This window comes from Leucopleurus acutus (genome assembly GCF_964270905.1).
Source record: "Leucopleurus acutus genome assembly, chromosome: 8".
Taxonomy (NCBI): domain Eukaryota; kingdom Metazoa; phylum Chordata; class Mammalia; order Artiodactyla; family Delphinidae; genus Leucopleurus; species Leucopleurus acutus.
In genome coordinates this window covers 14,794,792-14,816,115 of record NC_139151.1, presented here as the reverse complement: position 1 = coordinate 14,816,115, position 21,324 = coordinate 14,794,792, and the positions used below count along the sequence as shown (strand labels likewise).

Here is a 21,324-nt window from a genome sequence, read left to right as displayed (position 1 = left end):
TTTGCACGGGTATTCAGATGGCTGTAGGATGACAGGTGTCAGCGTGCTACTGGGACAGGTGGACATGTGTGTCAGGTGCACCTAGCAGGGTGGCATCAGTGGCTTCAATGGATCATTTGGGGATCTGAGGAAAGATGGGTGGTCCTTAGGATCACCAGTATCCACGGCAACCCCTCTGCCTTTGGTCCCACACAGTCCCCATAATTTTGGACCCAGACTCAGTCTTGCAAAGCCTTTTTCTTCTCCTTTCTAGGCCCTTGGAGGCTCAGAAGCTTGGGTTCCCAGTCCACTCCCTGGGTAGCTTTACCCTGCTCCCACCCTGGCCTTGTCACGCCACTCCCTCAGCTGTTTGGGGCAGTGGTTTCAGAGACTCCTGGTTGGTTGACAAGGGCTGGGGCAGGGCAAAGGCAGGCTCTTGCTGGCATGGCTTAACGGGCTAATTGGAGGCACTGAGCTGCACCTAGTTGCTGCCCAGCCTGGCTTCCAGGAACTGGCCTTTAGGGCCAGGCCCCTCCCTTGCCTCTGACTGGATAAAGTGGTGCTGCACACACCCCTCGCCCAGCCCTGGAGGATCTGTGTGTGTGTTTTCCTGGGTCTCGGCTGCTGTGTTGGGAGGCCCTGATGTCCTATTGGACTGGGACCACCTCCTCCCCGGAACTTCTGGCCCGCTCCCCAGCGTGCCCCCATGCCCTTTGCAGAAGGTCCACCTGCCCTTCCTGAAGTGGAGCTTGAGGAGGTTGAGGAAACCAAGGCAGGGAGGAACCTAGTCTTAGGGTGAGTGCCTGGCCGTGTTGCCGACTCTGTCCTAAGTCATAAAATGTCAGAGCCAGGAGAGCCCTCTTCCTTCACAGACGGCAAAACCAAGGGCAAGTGACTTGGGGAAGTTGCACAGCAGGTTAGTGGCGGAGCTGGCGCTGGGACCCAGATCTCCTGGCTGCTTCTCCAGAGCCTTTCTAGCCCTGTTCTGCTGGCAGGACGTGGGAGTGCTCGCTCTTGTGCATATGCAGCTCCCTAGGGCCTAGGAGACGCCGACCAGGTCCTGAGGCCTCTTTGCGTTTTCCTTCAGCAGAATCACAAAGCTTGGTGAACGGGAACCACACCCCACAGCCTGCAACCCAGGGACCCTCAGCCTGTGGCAGCCACAGTTCCCTGGTGAGCTCTATTGAGAAGGACCTGCAGGAGATCATGGACTCACTGGTGCTCGAGGAGCCTGGAGCTGCTGGCAAGAAGCCTGCCGCCACTTCCCCACTGTCACCGATGGCCAATGGTGGCCGCTACCTGCTGTCCCCCCCGACCAGCCCTGGCGCCATGTCCGTGGGCTCCAGCTATGAGAACACCTCTCCAGCCTTCTCTCCGCTCTCCTCACCAGCCAGCAGTGGGAGCTGTGCCAGCCACTCCCCCAGTGGGCAGGAGCCAGCCCCTTCCATGCCCCCCCTGGTGCCTGCCCGGTCCTCTAGCTACCATTTGGCCCTGCAGCCCTCACAGTCCCGACCCAGTGGTGCTCGCCCCTCTGAGAGCCCCCGGCTGGGCAGGAAGGGGGGTCACGAGAGGCCGCCCAGCCCTGGCCTCCGAGGTCTGCGGACAGACAGCCCTGCAGCCACTGTCTTGGCAGTGGCCTGCAGAGCCACCGAGAGCCCCCGGGCGGGGGGGCAGTTGCCCCTGGTGGCGATTGGCCTGAGTGAATACCAGGCTTCCGGTGCCCGTGGCCAACCCACCAGCATTCCTGGCAGCCCCAAGTTCCAGCCACCAGTCCCTGCTCCTCGAAACAAGATTGGCACGCTCCAGGACCGCCCTCCCAGCCCTTTCCGGGAGCTGCCGGGCACTGAGCGGGTGTTGACAACCAGCCCCTCACGCCAGCTGGTGGGCCGAACATTTTCCGATGGGTCCGCTACCCGCACCCTGCAACCTCCTGAGAGCCCCCGCCTAGGCCGGCGGGGCCTGGACAGTATGAGAGAACTGCCTCCCTTGAGCCCATCTCTGTCCCGAAGGGCTCTCTCCCCCATGCCCGCCCGGACCACCCCAGATCCCAAACTAACCAGGGAAGTGGCAGAGAGTCCCCGACCCCGGCGCTGGGCAGCCCATGGGGCTTCACCAGAGGACTTCTCTGTGACGCTGGGGGCGCGGGGCCGTAGGACACGGAGCCCCTCACCCACACTAGGGGAGTCCCTGGCACCCCGCAAGGGCAGCTTCAGTGGCAGGCTGAGCCCGGCTTATAGTCTGGGCTCGTTGACTGGGGCTTCACCCCACCAGAGCCCCCGTGCCCAGAGGAAGCTCTCCAGCGGGGACTTGCGGGTGCCTGTCACTCGGGAGCGGAAAAATAGCATCACAGAGATCAGTGACAACGAGGATGACCTCCTGGAGTACCACCGGCGGCAGCGCCAAGAGCGGCTTCGGGAGCAGGAGATGGAGAGGCTGGTGAGCGGATGCCAGGGAGGCCGCTGGCATCCATGACAGGGGCTCTGCCAGGGTGTGGGCGGGCCAGCTGGCAGGGAGGGAGGGGCCCGTGGACAGGGCCTGGGCTTCCCAAGCTTCTCCACTTCCGGGATACACCGTAGTGACCAGTATCTCAAGGCTCTGGTGCCCTGAACAAGAACTTTCTTTGACGTCTCTAAGGCCTTATTTCAAATTCATGCTCACTTTGCATTTATTCCATAACACAGTGTTTGTTTTCATGTATAAAAGAAGTTTCACATTATGTACCTGAACACAGTGAAGCTCTAGGAAAACATACCACGTTTATGATGAAGCTTTGTACATCTCAGTTTGAGAAGCAGGTCTCAATGATTAGAAGGCTGAAGCCCAGAGAGGGGAATGGGTTTGTGCAAGGTCACACAGCAAGTTCTGGCAGAGCTGGAATTGGAACCCACGTCTCCTGTCTCTCCAAGGCTTATTCTTTAGAAAAGCCTCTGGTCCTTCTTTCTTGCTTCTCTCTGGCCTCTATAAATGGGTGGGAGCTGCTCATCCTGGCCCATGCTGGATCATCTGGAAATGGGGGTGGCAGGGGGAGAAGAAGAGAACAGGATGGGCAGCCCCTGGCTGATCCAGGTCAGTCTGTGTGATAGTAATTATGTGTGCTGGTGTGTGTGTGTGTGTGTGTGTGTGTGTGTGTGTGTGTGTGCATGCGCACACATGTGGGTGCCTTTGGGGGCTGGGTGTGGTTCTGGGCAGCTGTCCTGGAGATGGCATCTGAGCTGGGTGGGGGCTGGGATTCCCCAGATAGAGCAGGGAGCTTGAGGGGCGCTGGCTGGTGTGTCCACGCTGTAGCACGTGCACAGGAGAATAGATTCTGCCCTCTTTCCCTTGCGAGCGGAAGAACGGGGTTCCTGGGGGCCCAGGGACACTGGGATTGGTTTGAGGAGGAGAATCGGAACTGAGGAGGTTTGCCTGGAGCCCTTTCAGAAGAGGTTGGGACAGCTTTGGGTGAGGTGAGGGTGTGGGACCTTGTGTCTGTGTTGGGTCCGGGAGGGATGAGGCAGGACCCCCAGTCTTCTAAGTTACTATATCTTCTGTTTTTGCCTGGCCTGGACAAGAGTGCTTGCCCCCCGCTGGGGTCTCATCCTGGAGAGGGGGCAGTGAACCTGGCACAGGCAGAGTGGTGGGGCCAGCCTCCCTCAACTCCATTCAGCCTTCCCGCCCCCTCCCCTGCCCCGCGCCACGTGCCTCCCCCGCCCTTACCTGCCCCACCTGCCACTTTAAATCTTGGAGACTGCCTGCCCTGCCCCTCCCACCTCCACCGTGCTGCTTATCTTGGTCCTGGGGCAGGGGCGGGGGCACTGGCCCAGCCTCCTGGGTGCTGAGACTCTGTTCCTGGTTTTCTTGCTATGGAACTGGGTAAGCAGCAGGAGGGAAGCTGGGTAAGTGTCTGGGGGGTCCTGGCCAAACTGGTGAGAGACACCAGAGGTTGAGGGACCCCAGAGAGAGTCTGGGGGAAGCCCCAAGTCTGGAGTACTATCCCTCCTTCACCTTCTTAGGCCCCTGGGAGGTATCTGGGTGGGCTGTGTGGGAAGGGGGCGGATGCAGCAGCCGGGCCACAGAGCACTGACACCTGGGCCCAGGCGTTCAAGTGCTGGCAGCTGCGCGGCCTGCTGGGAAGGCGCCAGGGGCTGCCAGAGGGTGACTGGAGCTGAGATGGGCATGAGGAAGGCTGTGGCCCAGGCCTCTCGGGCAGGGTGTATACATGCTAAGCACATCTTTGTGTAAACCTGTGTCAGGTCCCTGTGGGCCCCTGAGTCTCTGTTCCGGCCCTGCCTGTGTGGGTCGGTGCCCACCTGTCTGTGTGCTAGACTGTGTTTATCCGTGTGTGTGCCAGTGTGCGTTTGTGCATGTCAGGACTGGTGTGTTTGTGCGTAGCTGCCTGTTAATACAGGCCCGGGGTACGTGTTGTGTCTTTGTGTGTCAGTGCTGATATGCGGCAGTGTCTCTGTGGGCCCAGGTGTCTTTGGATCTGCGTGTATCCATGTCAGCATGAACACCTGCGTGTTTGTCTTGTCTCATTGTGTTCTTTACTCTGCCTACCAGCATGTGTTTCTGGGTGCGTCTGGGTGTGTCCCTGTGTATTCACGAGGAAGCCCACCCTGGGACAGAATGAGAAGGGAGAGGAAGCAGGAAGACGGGAGGGGCTGGCCGCGTGGGCAGGTGGCACGACAGCCCGGTTCCTCCTGCCCGCCTCTGGGGCACCCACCCTCCTTCCCTCTGCCTCCCCAGACCTTGGGCTCTGGGCTCTCCTGACTTGATTCTGACCCTGAGCCCCTAGTGTCCTAGTCCTCTCTCCTGACGGGACACCATGCCTGGCTCTAGCCCTCCTGGGACCCAGCCTCCTCCCCTTACACTCTGCTCTGTCCACCCTCCCCAGGAACGACAGCGCCTGGAGACCATCCTGAATTTATGCGCCGAGTACAGCCGGGCCGACGGGGGACCTGAGGCCGGGGAGCTGCCCAGCATCGGGGAGGCCGCCGCAGCCTTGGCTCTGGCCGGCCGGAGGCCCTCACGAGGCCTTGTGGGGGGCACTGGGGCCTCTGCGCGGAGCAACGAGGAGCCTGGAGGTGCCACCCAACGCCTGTGGGAGACTGTGGAGCGCTCGGATGAGGAGAATCTCAAGGAGGAGTGCAGTAGCACGGAGAGCACCCAGCAGGAGGTGGGACCCAGCAGGGACCCAGCAGGAGGTGGGACCCAGCAGGAGGTGGGACGCGGGGTGGCCTGCCGCAGGCCGAGGAGGCACGCGTGTGTGGTGGATGCCAAGGCCCAGCGAGGGGGAAGTATATGAAGTTTGGGCCGACATCAGGGTGTAGAAATGAGGAGGCGGGACTCCCCTGGCAGTCCACTGGTTAAGACTCCGTGCAGGGCGTGTGGGTTCCAAGATCTCTGCTCCGGAAACTAAGGTCCCTTGTATCTAGTAGCAGGGCCAAAAAAAAAAAAGAGGAGGCAAGGAAGAGGGGGAGGTGTTGATGAGTTTCCCAAGCTATAAATATGCTTTACGACCTGGCTTTCCTTGGCGCCCCACCCGGGCCTGGCACCCGGTGGTGAGTCTGTTACTTTCAGCCAAGCTGTACTGCTCCCTGTGCGGGGAGGGGAGCTTCCTCCTATCTCAGTCCAGCTGCCCCTTCCAAGCACCCTGAGAAATGGGGATCCGTTTCCGTAGTCTCATCCTGGAAGGCTCTAGAGGCTCCCCTAGCTGATGGCTCCCCTCCCCTCCAGCACGAAGATGCACCTAGTGCCAAGCTCCAGGGAGAGGTGCTGGCCCTGGAAGAGGAGCGGGCTCAGGTGCTGGGGCGAGTGGGGCAGCTGAAAGTCCGGGTGAAGGAGCTGGAGCAGCAGCTGCAGGAGTCGGCCCGAGAGGTGAGAGCGAGGGCCCTGGCTGGGCTCCTCCCCGGGCACAGTGATGGCCCCAGAGTGGCCCGAGTCCAGCTGCCTTGAGTGGCCTTGACGTGGACCCTGCTGTTGCCTCCAGGCTGAAATGGAGCGGGCACTGCTGCAGGGGGAGAGGGAAGCAGAGCGCGCGCTGCTGCAGAAGGAGCAGAAGGCACTGGACCAGCTGCAGGAGAAGCTGGTGACCTTGGAGACGGGCATCCAAAAGGAGAAGGACAAGGTAACCCACCCCAGGCCTGGCTCAGTGCCGGGCGCCTGTGGCCTGGGAGAAGAGGAGAGATGCCTTCTCTGGGGCCCCTAACCTCTTACCTCATTGTTCATCCTGCAGCCCGGCTGGTCTCTGGGCCCCTCCAGGGGCAGGGGGCCTTATTCTCCATGGAAAGTACCAGCTTGGAGGGCGCTGCCAGGATCTGGGCTGGTGTCTGGGGTCTCCTCTGCCTGGGTCTCTGTTCTACATCTGGGTGCCTGGGTGCCTGCCATTCTAGGCCCTTCGTGCCCCTTCTAGGAAGTGCCGAAGCCCCTTCTTGGGCGGTGAGCACGGCCCAAGGCACTGGTGCTGGGGAGTGATTCAGGTCTGGGTGTCTGCATCTGGAGGACATCCGCCTCCAAGCGTGGCTCCGGTGCTCAGGATGTGGTCTTTGGGAGATGGCCTTCAGGTCTCTGTTTCCCTTGAGCCTTCAGGATCTGCAGCCTCCCATCCCAGATGGTCCCAGCTCCTGCCCCTGGCCCTTTCAGATTTCGTGCCAGCCTGCTGGGGCCGCTCCATCCCACAGGGGCCGTGTCAGCCACGCCCAAGATGTCCAACAACGTGCCAAAAGCTCCGAAGTGGAGAGGGGCCACCTATTTCTGGACTTGACAGTATTTTTCCAAGAATTAATTCTCCTCCTGGATTTTTTGAGAGTGTCTTCCTCCGGCCCCTCAGTTTTGAAGCTCTTAACAGTTCTGTGACCCTCCCACCCTGTTTTTTGGAGCTTTGGCTCTGGACCCCAAAACCACACTCCCAAATTCTGTGCCAAATTAACTCCATGCTTACCAACCAGGCCTGCACTAACGCCCCCTCTAATCACTGTCCTGGGCTCTCTGCATGTCCCTAACTGCCAGTGCCACCCAGGCAGGGCTGAGCCGTGCCTGCTTTTGCACTAACTCCACGGGCACCCCTGTGCCCTTGGCCCCTCCCCTCTAATGTTGCCTCCTTCCGTTCTTGGTGTGGGACCCCAGGGTTTTGATCAGAAAGGAATGGGCAGGGGGCACAGCTCCACTTTGCTCAGTGGGGCATTGGCAGGAGGGGTACAAAATTGGGGGAAATGCTTGGCCGAGGAGCCTCTCAGTCCAAAGAGCTCCTCTCATTTGGAAAAGCCAGGGTGCGCGGCCTCCACAGACTGTTTGCAGTTTCCTGCACAGAGGAGAGGCGGGCTGTCCTCCAGCCGTCACCTGTCTTCCCTCCTGAGTGGAGGGACGAGGAGGTCCAGTGGTGGTGGCATGGCCTGGGGAGGGCACGGACAGGGGCTCTCTGCCACATAGTGGCTACCCTTCCTAGCTTTCCTCTGGGGCTTCCCAATTTCAGATACTCCAACCAGAGGGTGGGAAGGGGTAGGTCTCTCCCCACTCCCACCCCTGATCCATTCAGAACATAGGGTATTGCAAAGGCTGAGTCCAAGCATGGGGAAGTGCTTGGACCTCAGAAACTGGCCTGATCAGGTCCTCCTCTCCTGGATGAGGATGGGGGCGTGGGGTGGAGGGGGGACAGAGGCAGGGTTCAGCACAGGGACTCCAGGGTGAAGCTCAGCATTTCAGCAGGAACCTGTCTAACCTCATTTCTCATTGACCTGGCATTGCCTGGAGGCATGGACTTTGCCTTCTCTCTGGACCCAGTTATTTGAGGTGGAGGTGGTGATGGTGGTGGCCACGGTGGTGGTGGCAGTGGGGAAGGTTCCCTCAGCTTCCCTCCCCAGCGCCCAGCCCATGGCCCCATTCTGGCTTTGGAATCAGTAATCACAGTTTCTCCTCTGCCTGTCCTTCGGAGGGGTGACTCACCAGCTCCTCCCTGCATCACCCCTTCCCACCCTCAGAGGTGTCATCTCGCCCCAGACAGAGCCATCCACCTCCTCTCTGTACCACTCCTGGGGCTTCTATTACCATGGCAACGGGCCGAACTAATTGCAACCCTCATCCTACTGAAGTTCAGCCTGCAGTGCCAGCACCCCACCCCCACCCTGGGCAGGAGGTGGGGAGGCCAAGGGGGTTGGGTTGGGGTCCCCTCCACTGCACGGCTGTAGCTTTAACATCCTCGGCTCCCAATTCACACCCAACCCCTGGATTTAATCCCCACCAACTCTACCCTTTTCCCAGGGTTAAATTTTGGTCTCTGGGAAGCGGAAGAGGGGGAGGAACAGCAGCTAGAGGCTCCGTGTTTGTGATGTGGAACCAGCTTTGTCTTTGACTGGTTTGGAGAGAAAACAGAGGGCCTCTTCCTAGGACTTGCCCAAACCTTTCTAGTTCAAGGGACTCCAAGAGACCAACATTTCTGCCTGGGACCCACACCCCTGCCTGTGACACCATCGCCTGCACCTCCAGTCCTGTCTCACACCCCAGCTCTTTGCCTTTCCCACCCTGCACCTCTTCCTCCTTATTTCCCTTTCTCCTGTTTGCTCTCTCCTCTCCTGGTTAAACTCCTTTCATTCCCCGCCTTCCTTCTCTTTTCCCCGCACCCCACCCCCCTTCCCTGCGCCCCGCCCCGCGCCGCCGCTGCCCCGGGCCGGAGTTGAGGAGTGTGTGTTCTGTTTCTCCCCTGTGCCCGCCCCCTCCCCCTCCGGCGACCAGGAGAGGGCGGAGCTGGCCGCGGGACGGAGGCACCTGGAGGCCCGCCAGGCGCTCTACGCCGAGCTCCAGACGCAGCTCGATAACTGCCCCGAGTCAGTGCGGGAACAGTTACAGGAGCAGCTGAGAAGGGTCAGTTTCACCAGCCCCCGCCCCCTCCCCGCCCCCGAGGGCCGCCCGCCCGGAAGAGAGGAGCGGTGGGCCGGGACCGCCTGGGCCCTGCAGTACCTGCCGGACGACAGGGTCCGTGTTGTGGCTTGGAGGGGACAGGGAAGGATTGGGGTGGCGGGTGGAGGTTCTCCTTTCTGCTACTGCAGGCAGCGCTGCCCGGCAAAGGGGCAGAGCCGAGCGGAGGAAAGCGGGCGGCGGGGTGGGGGCAGGTCCCTTCCTCCGTTTCCCCGGGTCCAGCCCCCAGAAGTCTCACCTCTGTGAACTGGCCTTCCAGGCGCAGAGTGGTATCGTGAGCACCACCCGATCCCCTTTGTCACTGTCGTTCAAGGAGGCAGAAGCCCTGGAGACTGAGACAAAGCTCTTTGAAGACTTGGAGTTCCAGCAGCTGGAGCGGGAGAGCCGCGTGGAGGAGGAGCGCGAGCTGGCTGGCCAAGGGCTGCTCCGGAGCAAGGCCGAGCTGCTCCGGAGCATCGCCAAGAGGAAGGTGCGCCCCCCCGGCCCCCATCCCTGCCGCGAGGCCCGCAGTGCCGGCTTGACTTCACCTTGCTGAGCCTCGGTTTCCTCATCTGTAAAACAAGAACAATAACAGGCTGTTGTGAGCGATAAAGGAGATGATGTGTGTGAAGACAGCATAGGACATAATCATAGTAAGCACTCAGTGAAAAATAACTATTGTTACTAAGCTCTGACTCCCCCCAGTCCTCCAGTGGAAAGTGGATTGGGCTCACATTCAGAGGTGGGCCCTGGCTGGGCAGGGCAGGGAGAAACGGAGATGGAGGAGGGGGCTGAAGAGGAGACTTGCTCCTGCCCTTGTAGAGCTCTCTGATGGAAGTGCTGGGACACATACAGAGACCAGAGATCTGGATATTAGAGCCTGCCAGGGGTGCTAGAAAGGCATCACCTGGGTTCCAGCCTTGGCCCAGCCCTGGCTCAGCTGAGCCGTAAAACAAGGGGATTTGGTATCGCATCCTGGCTGGTTCTGGAGCTCCAGATGCTCTGATGTCTCCCCCTGATCTCAGCCAGACCAGGACAGGGTATCGGGGCGGGGATGTAAAGTTGGGAGGAGGCTTGTGTTAAGCAAGGGTTAGGAAGGTGTGGGTGAGGAGAAGGGGGAGGAGCCAGGCGGCCCACACACCTGTGGCTGAGAGTTGCGTGTTCGTGCACACATATGCATGCATGTGCACTTTGCCAGGCTGGAGTGGGTGGGAGGTGAGGGCAGTGAGATTGGGGAGGGGTGTCAAAAAGTGGGGCTAGATGGCTAGCCTGAGTTTGGTGGTAAGTGGGGAGCCACTGGACTTCCCCCTGAGTCCAGATCCCTTGCTTCTCTCCCTGAGCTGCTCTGCCTTACAAATGCATCTGCCTATCAGTGAAATGGGCATAAAGGCATCTGCCTCGTAAGAGAGTTAAGTGAGGTAACACGTGCAAAGCATTTAGCAGAGTTCTTGGGTCCTGACAGGTTCTCAGTAAATTACAGATCTTGTTGTGAGGATTTACCACCTGGTCTGCTTCAGTCTGCTTGGGCTGACCCCAGATTTAGTACAGCTCCCTTCTTCCCTCCCTTCTCTCCTATGTCTTGCTCTTAATGATGATAGTTTAAGGCCTCCTCTTTCAGGAAGCCCTCCTTGGATAAACCCAGCCCATTTTCCCGGAGCCCCTCTCCTTCTCTCTCACTTATTATCTTTTCATTTCCTTTTAGCACATGATTGTTGAGCCAGGCATTGCGCTAAGCCCTACTGGGGATATGGAGACAAAAAAGAAACTGGCCCGGCCCTTGGATCGGACAGCTTGGGCGGGGTGGTGGTGATGGAGACATATATTCACAAGTAACAGCAATACAAGGCGAATGGTGATCTGGAATAATTTGAGCACAGAGCAAGGAGCAAAGGAATTGAGTGGTGATCAAGGAAGATGTTGGAGAGAAGATAGCATTGGGTCTGGTCTTGGAGGATAAATAAGCTCTTGATGGGTGGAGAAGACAGGGCAGCATTCCTGGCAAAGAGAACCGTATAAGAAAGGCCTGGGAGTGTACACCTGCACCGCTGACGTTACAATAGGGCCGAGCTGAGTGCACGCCGCCGAGGGCTCAGGGTAGGAGGGAGGGTGGAAAGTGGAGGCCCAGTTCCAGGAGCCCTTGAGTGCTGGCTGAGGGATTTGTGCTTTATCCTGTGAATAATGAGGAGTTGCTGAGAAGAGGACTGGTGACCCTTACTCGTGGATTAAAAAAAAAATTATTCAAGTAATATACATTCTAAAAAGGTGAGAAAATTCAAACAAGCAAGCAAACGAAAACAAACCTCAAAGTCCATTTTAGGAAGCTATCTGTGGCAGTGTAGGGATGGATCAGAAAGTTGAGAGAGTGGAAGCAGGGGGCTGGTGAAGAAGTCCAGGCCAGGAAACAGAGGGCCCGGGTTGGGGTGGTGGCAGTGGGATGGAAGCACGGTGGCAGGTGGAGAACGTTTCAGCATCTCTGGGATTCCGGACACGTTGACTGGGGCGGGCGGGGAGAGAGATTTGGGAACTTGAGTTCTGGCTGGTGTGCCTGGTGGCATGGGGTCACTGGTCGAGGGAGGGGTGAGGGAGCCGACCACAGCAGCCTGCGTTTTCCTTGGGTGAGACGAGGCCGAACAGAAGGGCTAGTTGATTCCCTTCACCCAAGCCCAGGGTCTCTGGGCAGCAGAGACGGCCAAGCCTCACCTTGGGCTCAGCCCTGTCTCTCCAGGGTCTGACCCACTACCCCCATCTCCTCCAGGAGCGCCTGGCGGTCCTGGACAGTCAGGCTGGGCAGATCCGGTCCCAGGCTGTGCAAGAGTCAGAACGCCTAGCCCGGGATAAGAATGCCTCCCTGCAGCTGCTGCAGAAGGTAGCCCCAGTCAGGTTGGGCGGGGGATGAGGGCTGGTGAGGGGCTGGGGGAGTGGGAGGTGAGTGCAGAAGGGCTGGGGTGGAGACTGGCCAGCCAGGTGGGATCCCCCTTTACTTGGGGCCCCTTGCCCCACTCCCACTCCTTTCTGATTCTGCCGCTTTGGGCTTGCAGGAGAAGGAGAAACTGGCTATGTTGGAAAGAAGATACCACTCTCTCACAGGGGGCAGGGCTTTCCCGAAGACCACGTCGACCCTCAAAGAGGTAACATGGTTGGTTTGGGCCCCAGCCTCAGGCCCAAGGGGTCTCCTGGGAGGCTCTGGAGCAACACATGGGGCCTTCACCCCAACAGCTGAGGTTGAATATGGGGGCATTTTCCTGAACCGGAGAAATTTGAGTAGGGATGGCTCTGAGGTCTGGGATTGGATCCTCTATGGCTACCAGCTGCTTCTTTTCAGCTGCCTTTCTGGGCCCCAGGAGCCCACCGATCTTACCATTTCGGGTGGGGGATTCAGGAGGCATGGGTGGGGAGGATGGCAGCTCAGAGGTTTGGTAAGGGCTAGGGCTGGGTGGACTCAGCTCAAGGGGAAGCATAAGGATCTAGGGGTCCTGATCTCGGAGCTCCCTGGGCTTCTGTCTGCAACTAGGCTACAGGCTCAGAAGTGGGCATTGGGGCTCGTTCTTTCCTGAGTCTCTGCATGCCTGGTGTGTGAGGTCCAACCAGGACGTGCCAAGTTTCCTGCCTCATTGTGCAAACAATTTGGGCCTGGGGTGTGGGGTGGCTGGGCTGAGTGTGAGGGGTGAGGCCCCTCACACGTACCCTCTCTGTAGGCTGAACTGCTCATCTCCGAGTCCTCAGAGGTGGGGCCGGGGATGGCGGCTCTGAGTCCCTTCCCAGGGTCTTCTCAGGCTGGGGCCTCCTCTGGTCCCTTAACCCCACCTGCTTCCACTCAGCTTTGCCCCAAAGCACAAGAGGTAATCGCAGCTAACTGCCTGCTCTGCTGTACTCACTGCCTGTCTGCCTGCTTGCTGAGCTGCGCTCAGCTCCTCCTAATGGCCCAGCTGAAGGGCGCGTGGCAGTAATCCTTTGGCCAGAGTTTGTTCCATAGGTGCCTGGGCAGTCCATGCAAAATCAGAGCATCAATTTGCATATAAATTTGCATATACTCTGCATGCCATCCATCCGTCCTCACGACACACTGGACCTGCTAGCTCATTTTCCTTTTCTGTGACCCCTGGAGGACGGTCCCCCTCTGGAGCTAGGTCAGGGTGGGCTCCCCTGGATAGGACAGGCTTAGGATCCTGTACTTTGATTCTGCATGCATGTTGGATGCCTACCATGTCCCCAGCACCTAGATAAGCTCAGAATTCTAAGGATTTGCTCAGAGAATACAACAGTCCCTGTCTTCCCAACCCGCAGTCTGGCGTGTGAGCATCTTTCCAAGTCCTAACCTTCGGGCAGTGGGCTGGTTTTTCTCTCTGGGCTTTTGGCCACTCCCTGCTAAGGCTTCTTTCTCAGGGCCTGTGTTGCTCAGGCCCTAGTGGTGCCTCCGGTTCCTGTTCCTTCCGGCTCCGGCTCCAGCAGATGGGGGTGTGAGGGGACCCGTGGGAATGCTGTGACTGGCGCTCGGTGATACCTGTGTGTGCCTCATTGGGGAGGCCCAAGGTGTTGGAGACAGAAAGGCTCTCTGGGAGGTGGGTCCTGGTCCCTGGTGGACTCTTGGAAGACCTTCCTCGGGCTCCTTCACCTGCCCCTAGCCCAGGGCAAACCCAGGAATGGGCTTTCAGGGTCTGCCCATGGCAGGGCCCGGATGCCAAGGCAACCTCAAGAGTGAAGGTTAAGAAGAGCCTTCAGACAGTCAGTTCTGCCGGCCCTTTTCTGCCCCCCACCCCACTGCCCGGCAGCCAGCTGAGGCCACCGTGGGCAGCTGAGCTCCCCACGCACCCCTGCTGTGGATTTTGTATTGAATGGAGTGATGGCCCTTTGGCATGGAGTGTGGATGGCAGGTACCTGGTTGAATCCTGTTAACCTGTTCTCTGCCCGCCCTTCCCCCTCCCACCGGGCACCCTAGGAGTATGTGAGCCTGGCAGAGGTTCTCCAGCTGTGCTCCTGCTTGGACCCCTATGCTTCCGCCCCCTCCCCCAGCGCGCTCGCCCAGTCCCCGCCTGACAGTGAGGTACCAGCCACCGAGTGAGCCCACCTATGCCTGAGGGCCTCCTCATGGACGCCCTCGATTGCCCCTCAGGCCTGGGTTGGGGGGGCAGCAGGGTCTGTCTTCAGCAGTGAGGGAGAAGGGCAGCTGGCGTCGGGGGGCTTGGGAGTGGTTCCCTCTCTTGCCTGGGGCTTCGGGATCTTCCTTCAGCTCCTGATGGCTCAAGGAGGGAAGGCCTTCTGCTCCAACGTGAGGGCAGCCTGCGGAGAGGACCCTGGCTTTCCCGGGCTCTACAAGCCTACTCTGCTCTCTGTGTCCTCCTCTTACCCTCCCCTTGCCCGTGGGCAGGGCCATCTCTTGGGTTCCCGTCCCATTAACCTCTTGTATTCCCTCCTGTGTCTGGCCTTCCCCCAAGTACGTGACGCTTGAGCAGCTAAAGGCCATGTGGGGCACCTCGCCTGTGCCCGCAGCACCCGCGCCAGGCCTGCCTCCCTGGGCCCCTGCCTCCCAGGACCTGGTTCCCACCACCTGCCTTCTTCCCGCGCTGCCCTCTTCCTCCTCCTTCGCTTCTATCCCGCCTTCAGCCCAGGTTGGTGGTCTGTGTGTTCCTGCCACCCGCAGCCCACTAGTGGCGTGGCTCTGTCTGTGTGTGCTTTGCCCGTGCGCAGTGGCGTCTCAGCCCTCAGCCGGCCCCCGGGGGGGAGCGCTGCCTGCCGGGGGGGCGGTGCTCCGGCTGGCCGGCATCGTGGTTGGCGCAGCACGTGTCTGTGGTCTGGGAGTTGTGTCCTGTTTCTCTTTGCCCTTAGCACGTTCGCGGCAACTGTTTTCTCACTGTGTTTTCTTCTCTTTACGCTCTCCTTTCTCCCTTCCTTCGTTCCTGTTTTCCCTTCCTGTCTGTTTCCCTGATAATGGTCTTCCTTTACCCTTCCTCCAACCTTCCCCTTTCTTTGCCCTTTTCTTCCTTTTTCCTCCCCTTTCCTTTCCTTTCCCCTCACTCCTTGACCTTTCCTCTCCATCCTTCCCCTCCTGTCCCCTGTCCTCCTCCCCGTGCCCCCTCCAGATGGAGAAGCTGCTGCTCCCCGCTGTAGACTTAGAGCAGTGGTACCAGGAGCTGATGGCCGGGCTGGGGACCGGCCCTGCTGCAGCCTCCCCTCGTTCCTCCCCCCCGCCTCTGCCCGCCAAAGCTTCCCGTCAGCTGCAGGTAACCCCTCCTTGCCGATCCATCAACCCCACAGTGCTGCCTCAGGTGGTGGGGGGTTAATCCAGCTGGGGCAACAGGGGCCTCTGGACCCTGAGAGGGGAGTAAGGGTCTCCTCTTGGGCAGCCATCCTGGCACTCTGGGCGTGGAGGGCCAGCCTCCTGAGTCCGGGGCTCGATGTGCTTGGCTGTCCAACGCAAGGAGGCTCTGGAGCGGCGGTGCCTCATGCTGTCCTCGGTGGCCCTCACCCCCAGAGCTTCTCACTCGGTCTTGTCCTGACGCACTCTTGAGCCTGTTGTCTCTGGAACTTGTGTGTCCTAGGAGAGTTGCCAGTATTTTGTTCTCCTGGTCTCCCCAGGGGTGACACTTGGAGGCAGGACAGAATGGGACAAAGGCTCTGAAGTGATAGCCCTGAGGACATGCCCAAGACTCCTCCTAGTTGCCATTGGGGGCATGGCCGTGCTGGAGCCTGTGGCAAGCTGCTGCCCTCGGGGTGGGGGAAGAGTATTCGGGCAGCCTTCTGCCCCAAGTGTTGCTCCACTGACCGGCTGGAGGGCCTGAACCCCCCTACCCCCCAACGCCCCATTCAAGATTCATTCTTTGAGTGAAGACATTGCATCTCTAAGACTGTGATCTCAGCTAAAATTCCGTGTTTCCTTTGGGAGTAGTTTGTGTGACATTTCTATTTTGTGCCCAGCTGGTTTGAGATTTTTACATGTTTTGATTCATTTAATCACTACCACAGGCCTTTGAGGTAGATAACGGTAACTCTCGTTTTACAGATCAAACACTGCCCCCCCCCCCTCCAGAAGATAAGTAATCTCTCCGAGGTCACACAACTAGGAAGTAGCAGAGGCTACGCTGAGGGCCAGGGTTCTTGACTCCAAAGACCATATTCACCGAACATTAGTGCTGTGAGGGAGCTTGGCGATTATGTAGTCTAGCCCTACCCCCTCCTTTTGCAGATAAGGAAGCCAAGGCCCAGAGTGGGGACGTGCGTGGCCCAAGGTCACAGCCCCTTAGCAGCAGAGCTGGGACCAGAGGGAGCCCCGGCCTCCAGTCAGTCTCCCGCACAGCTCTGCCCGTTGGTGTTAACTCCTCACATGGGTTGATTTACAAGGTCCTTTCTAAGATGCAGGGTTGGACCAGGGATTGGCCCAAGGAGGAGCGGCCTGGAAAGGAGGCTTGGCAGCCGCCAATAGCATCTGTCCATTGGGCTGGCCCAGGAGGCTCAGTGCTGATGTCAGCTAGAGACAGAGGCCTCGGGAGCTGGGGCAGCACCTTGGATCACAGCCAGCCTAGATGCCATGGGGATGGTGGCCAGCGGGGGAGCTGGGGATACCAGACAGTGTCTCTTCCCTCCAGGTTTACCGCTCCAAGATGGATGGTGAGGCCACTAGCCCCTTGCCCCGGACCCGCAGTGGCCCCCTCCCCTCTTCCTCTGGCTCTTCCTCCTCCTCCTCCCAGCTCAGCGTGGCTACCTTGGGCCGTAGCCCCTCCCCAAAGGTCTGAGGACAGTGGGAGGGCTGTGTGCGTGGCAGGGTGGTGATGGTGGGGGATGGAGACAGCCACACTGGAGAGAGGTCACAGCCTCCCATGAGGGCCTTGAGGGTGGGAGGAGGTACCTTGTGAGCCTCAGGTCCCAATGCTCCGTTTCCCTCCGCAGAGCACTCTACTCGCCCAGAATGGCACAAGCAGCCTTCCTCGCAACCTGGCAGCCACGCTGCAGGACATTGAGACCAAGCGCCAGCTGGCCCTCCAGCAGAAGGGTGAGTGGCTGCAACGCCAGCCCACCTGCTCTCCTGGGGGCCCTGGACATCTGCCACGCACTCCCTACCACTACCTCATCCATGCCCACGCCTTTCCCAGGATGTTTTTCCTTTAATTGGGATCTAGGCAAGAGCAAAAAGGATTTGGATTAGATACCTAAAGAAGAGATTCCTGGCTATTTATCAAAAGACTAAGGGCAGGGGACTAAGGGTCGGCAGGGCGGGGTGGGGGTGGGGGGTTGGTGGCTGTGAGATCTTTCCTAGAGACCGCAGCAAATAAGGGAAATGCTTGTTGACCTGAGTAGAGATAGACGTTATCCTGTCTGGAGGCAGGGGGTTGGACTTGATGACCTCCACAAATGCTTCCCTAAGATATTGTCTCTAGGGACCCAGGAGTCCTGGTTGCTCGTGTGCGTTTTGTTTGTTTTGAAAGTCCAAGTCCTTGCCTTTCTCCCCTCTCATCCCCTCTGTGTCTCTACCCGGGGCCCCCCTACCAGTCGAGTCGCTTCCTGCCGAGCCCCTCCCAACTGACGACCCAGCAGGTAGAGCGTTGGTCATTGAGGGCATTGCTTTGGCCAGGCAGCCCCTGCCCGGGCATCCGCATGATGTATTCTGCCCAGGCCCCCACTGCCCGCAGGCAGACTCCCAGGCTGAGTTGGGTTGGGGTGTTGGGCTGGCCTCACCCCGCCAGCTGAGCTTTCTCCTGCCTCAGCTGTGCTCCGCCTCGTCTCCCCTTCCTCCTTTCCTGCCACTGGCACTCCTGCTTCTGCATCGCCGCGGGGTCTGCATTGATGTGGGTGCTCATGGGGCTCCCAGCATCTCTTGCATCACCCTTCCCCAGTAGCAGGGTGGGTGCATGTGCCCTGCCCACCTATTCAGGCCATGGTTGTGAGCTGGAGCCACCTGGCCGTTGTTCGTGCCGCGTGTGGGCTCACAGTGTGGGCTCAGGACACAGTGGTTCGGTTCGTGTGGGCTCAGGACACAGTGGGAGCGCTGAAGTCAGGCTGCATGGCTGTGGCCAGTTGTGCAGGTGACAAAGCGTTGCCAGGGCAGCCGGACCTGGAGCTGCGGGGGCTTCAGGGAAGCTGGTGGGGGGCAAGGGGGCTGCCCCGTGTTCCCTTCTCCCTGCTCGCCTCCTCCCTCCGTCTGTGATGCAGCCGGCGTCCTCCCTGGGGAGGTGGGGTGCCCCCCGTGACTCCCGCCTGTCGCTCCTGCAGGGCAGCAGGTGATTGAGGAGCAGCGGCGGCGGTTGGCTGAGCTGAAGCAGAAGGCGGCGGCCGAGGCGCAGTGCCAGTGGGACGCCCTGCACGGGGCCACGCCCTTCCCGGCCGGGCCCTCGGGCTTCCCGCAGCTCCTGCATCACTCCATCCTGCACCACCTGCCGGTGTCCAGGGAGCGAGGGGAGGAGGGCGAGCATGCCTACGACACGCTGAGCCTGGAGAGCTCAGACAGCATGGAGACTAGCATCTCTACGGGGGGCAACTCGGCCTGCTCCCCCGACACCATGTCCAGGTACCCGCGCCCCGGCCGCCACCCGACGGCCCGCCGCCGTCCTGCCCACACCAGGGCCGCCGCCTCCACCGCGTGCCTCCTCCCCTTGCCTCCCCAGTGCCAGCGGCCTGGATGTGGGGAAGACGGAAGAAATGGAGAAGATGCTGAAAGAAGCCCATGCGGAGAAGAGCCGGCTCATGGAGTCGAGGGTGAGGCAGATCTGGGCCATGGGAGGCCGGAGGAGGTGCGAGGCCCCGGGGCTGCCCTCCGCCCGCCAAGGGCCTCCGCTCCTCCCCAGGCCCCTTCACCCACATTGTCCTCGCAGCAGTCCCTTGAGGAAGAGTGTTTTCAAAGCCTGTGTTTCTCAAGTGGGGGATGCGGAGGCTTGGCGAGATGACCAGTTTCACAGCTCTTAGGAAAAGGGGAGGCAGCACCCAGTGTCCAACGGTGAATTTCCCATATGGGAGCTTCCAGTCTTTGTGTGTTCACTTCTTTGGACGTTTGGCCACCACAGAAATTTTGATTCCTGTCTACCTGAGTGCCAGGTCACTCCTCTTGGGGATGGCTAGGACCTGGGGTTGAAGGATGGGGACAGAGAGAAGGCAGATGTCCAAGCCAGAGCAGAGGTGTTGGCTGCGGGGGCCTCACGTTGCCTACCGATGGGCCTGGGACACAGCAGAGGGGCCAGGGGTTCATCGTGGGCACAGCCAGGCTGAGGAAACTGTGCCTGGGGAGGAGGTGAAATAGAGAATCTGCAGAAGCTCGTCTGTCTCTATCACCCGGGCATTCTGCATGTCTGGAGTTAAGAGTGGAACCCGGGGAGCAGGAGGTCAACCAGAAAAGAAGGCCTCTTAGTCTTATTTACTTCAGAGGAGGGCAGATTTACAAACATCTCTTGACAAATGGAGAAAAAGGAGGTTCTGCTGAGTGTTGAGCTGGGAAGAAATGACGGATGGGAGTTAATAATATGAAGGTTGTTATCATTGATGAAGACATATAAAACATCACCCACATGCTGTGTATTTAATGATTTGTTTCAATGACTGAAAATCTTTTGATAATGGCTTTCATAAGTTCATTTTTTTCCCATAAAATCTGAAGTTCAACCATAAATGTTTCTCATTTGGAGTTTCAGAGGGCCTTCACTTATCGATTAGGTTGTTTAGACAATCCATGTCCTAGGAATTCAGATAGAATTATAAAAGCCCCATTTTTTTATTGAGTGCTTCCTTCCTGCCAGAGTTAGTGATGGGCATTTACTCACATGATCTCATTTAATTTTCACTGCAATCCCAGGAGTAGGCACTCTTGGCCCCATTTTACAGATGAGGCAACTGAGGCTTAGGGAGTTTGTCAGGGTCCAGAGCTCATAGTGGTGGTAGAGCCAGGATTTGAAGCCAGGTTGGTCTCACTTTAAGGCATTTACCCTTGTCAGCCAAGTCCTTAGAGAGGGTGGGCTTGGAGGATGATGGCCCCTCATGCCAGGCTGCCCTCTGAGGTGGGTGCCTCCTGTGGCTCTGCCCCGGCCTGAGGAGGGGTGGCAGGGACTTGCGGGGGAAGAGAGCAGTGGTGGGCACTGAGCCCTGGCTTTGGGGATAGGAGCGGGAGATGGAGCTGAGGCGGCAGGCCCTGGAGGAGGAGCGGAGGCGGCGGGAGCAGGTGGAACGGAGGCTGCAGGGCGAGAGCACCCGGAGGCATCAGCTCGTGGAGAAGGAGGTCAAGATGCGGGAGAAGCAGTTCTCACAGGTGAGTGGGTGGTGGGCTTAAGGGTAGGGCTGACGAGGGGTCGGGATATCCCAGGGTACTACCCCTGCTGGGCTGTAGAGCCTGTTCTCTCCAGAAAGGATTGCACAAGGAGAATTCTACCTGGGACTTGTTTGGCCCCAAGGAACAAGGACCCGCTGTGTGTGTGTGTGTGTGTGTGTGTGTGTGTGTGTGTGTGTGTGTGTGTGTGTGTGTGTGTGTGTGTGTGTGTGTTGATTGGGTTGTGGGGATGCGGCAGGCCACCTTTTAGAGAAGAGGGTCTGGACAGGCCTTCCAGTGATGGGAGCTGAGTCAGAATCAGGGTGGCTACCCTTGGCCTCTCGCAGGGGCCTCACCTCTGCCTCGTGAGTCTGCACTGCACCTCCTTCCCGGTCCCTGATGCCCTCCTGCTTCTGGTGCTTTGTGGCTGTCCTAGCCTCACTCCACCAGACCTTTTGGCTCTAGGCCCCACCACCAGCAGCTGGCCTCACTCTGACTTTCGGTTTCCATCTCCAAAAGAGAACGTACTAGTTTCTCCTTGGGACAAGAATCCATCCTTACACAAAAGCCAACCCTGGGCTTTTTCCTTCTACAGGAGATTTGAGCAGAGCAGTTGAAGGGAGAGGGAGAAATTAGGTTGGTTGGGCAGGGAAATCGACTCATGTGTCTGGTCCCAGACCCTGGGCCCCTGGGAGAACCTGTGAGATTCAGACAGGTTGTCCCTTCCTCTGGGGGTTTCCATAGGCCTCCCCAGCGTGGAGGTCCTACCCAGCAGTGACTGGCGATCATAGCTCCATGATTTCCTGATGTTGCTGCAACATGAATTCTAAGGGGTAGGTTGCCTCGGGAATTTAGAAATAATTAAGAAACTCTGTGTGTGAGTTTGATCTCTGTGCTTGGAATCTTTTGCTAAATGCCTAGTTCCCCTTTCCTGTCTCTGTCAGTGGTCTCTTTGGGACTCTCTTCTCTAGCCCCCTGCGCCGGGGCTCAGGAATGGCTGCAGGGGCCACCAGCTTTGAGGAGGTGGATGGCGTCAGCTCATCTTTGGGGCACCTCCGGGAAGTTGAGCGTTTTGTTTCTTCTTTTTTTAAAAATAAATTTATTTTTATTTGTTTATTTTTGGCTGCATTGGGTCTTCGTTGCTGTGTGCGGGCTTTCTCTAGTTGTGGCGAGCGGGAGTTGCTCAGCAGTTGTGGCGCAGGGGCTTAGCTGCTCCACAGCATGTGGGATCCTCCCGGGCCAGGGCTCGAACCCGTGTC

The 21,324-nt window shown here is 59.0% G+C and overlaps 1 protein-coding gene and 1 pseudogene across 7 annotated transcripts in view; both read left to right on the top strand.

The window, feature by feature from the left end:
• The window catches only part of LOC309964907 (trehalase-like), a 419,483-nt pseudogene that overhangs the window by 386,036 nt on the left and 12,123 nt on the right, over nucleotides 1-21,324 (top strand). The window lies entirely within an intron of this gene.
• Nucleotides 1-21,324, top strand: part of PHLDB1 (pleckstrin homology like domain family B member 1) — a gene marked incomplete at its 5' end in the record, with an annotated part of 39,884 nt that overhangs the window by 9,971 nt on the left and 8,589 nt on the right. For 3 of the 6 annotated variants that reach the window (XM_082845711.1, XM_082845709.1, XM_082845710.1), the window contains 13 exons: nucleotides 1,067-2,415; nucleotides 4,853-5,134; nucleotides 5,695-5,835; nucleotides 5,948-6,085; nucleotides 8,686-8,814; nucleotides 9,182-9,337; nucleotides 11,603-11,713; nucleotides 11,886-11,975; nucleotides 16,428-16,568; nucleotides 16,729-16,831; nucleotides 18,049-18,343; nucleotides 18,441-18,531; nucleotides 19,922-20,068. In XM_082845711.1, coding sequence (XP_082701837.1) covers nucleotides 1,067-2,415; nucleotides 4,853-5,134; nucleotides 5,695-5,835; nucleotides 5,948-6,085; nucleotides 8,686-8,814; nucleotides 9,182-9,337; nucleotides 11,603-11,713; nucleotides 11,886-11,975; nucleotides 16,428-16,568; nucleotides 16,729-16,831; nucleotides 18,049-18,343; nucleotides 18,441-18,531; nucleotides 19,922-20,068 — 3,173 coding nt within the window. Of the gene's footprint in view, nucleotides 1-1,066; nucleotides 2,416-4,852; nucleotides 5,135-5,694; nucleotides 5,836-5,947; nucleotides 6,086-8,685; nucleotides 8,815-9,181; nucleotides 9,338-11,602; nucleotides 11,714-11,885; nucleotides 11,976-16,427; nucleotides 16,569-16,728; nucleotides 16,832-17,328; nucleotides 17,374-18,048; nucleotides 18,344-18,440; nucleotides 18,532-19,921; nucleotides 20,069-21,324 lie in introns of all 6 variants that reach the window. The other 3 variants (XM_082845712.1, XM_082845707.1, XM_082845708.1) reach the window with 3 other exon arrangements.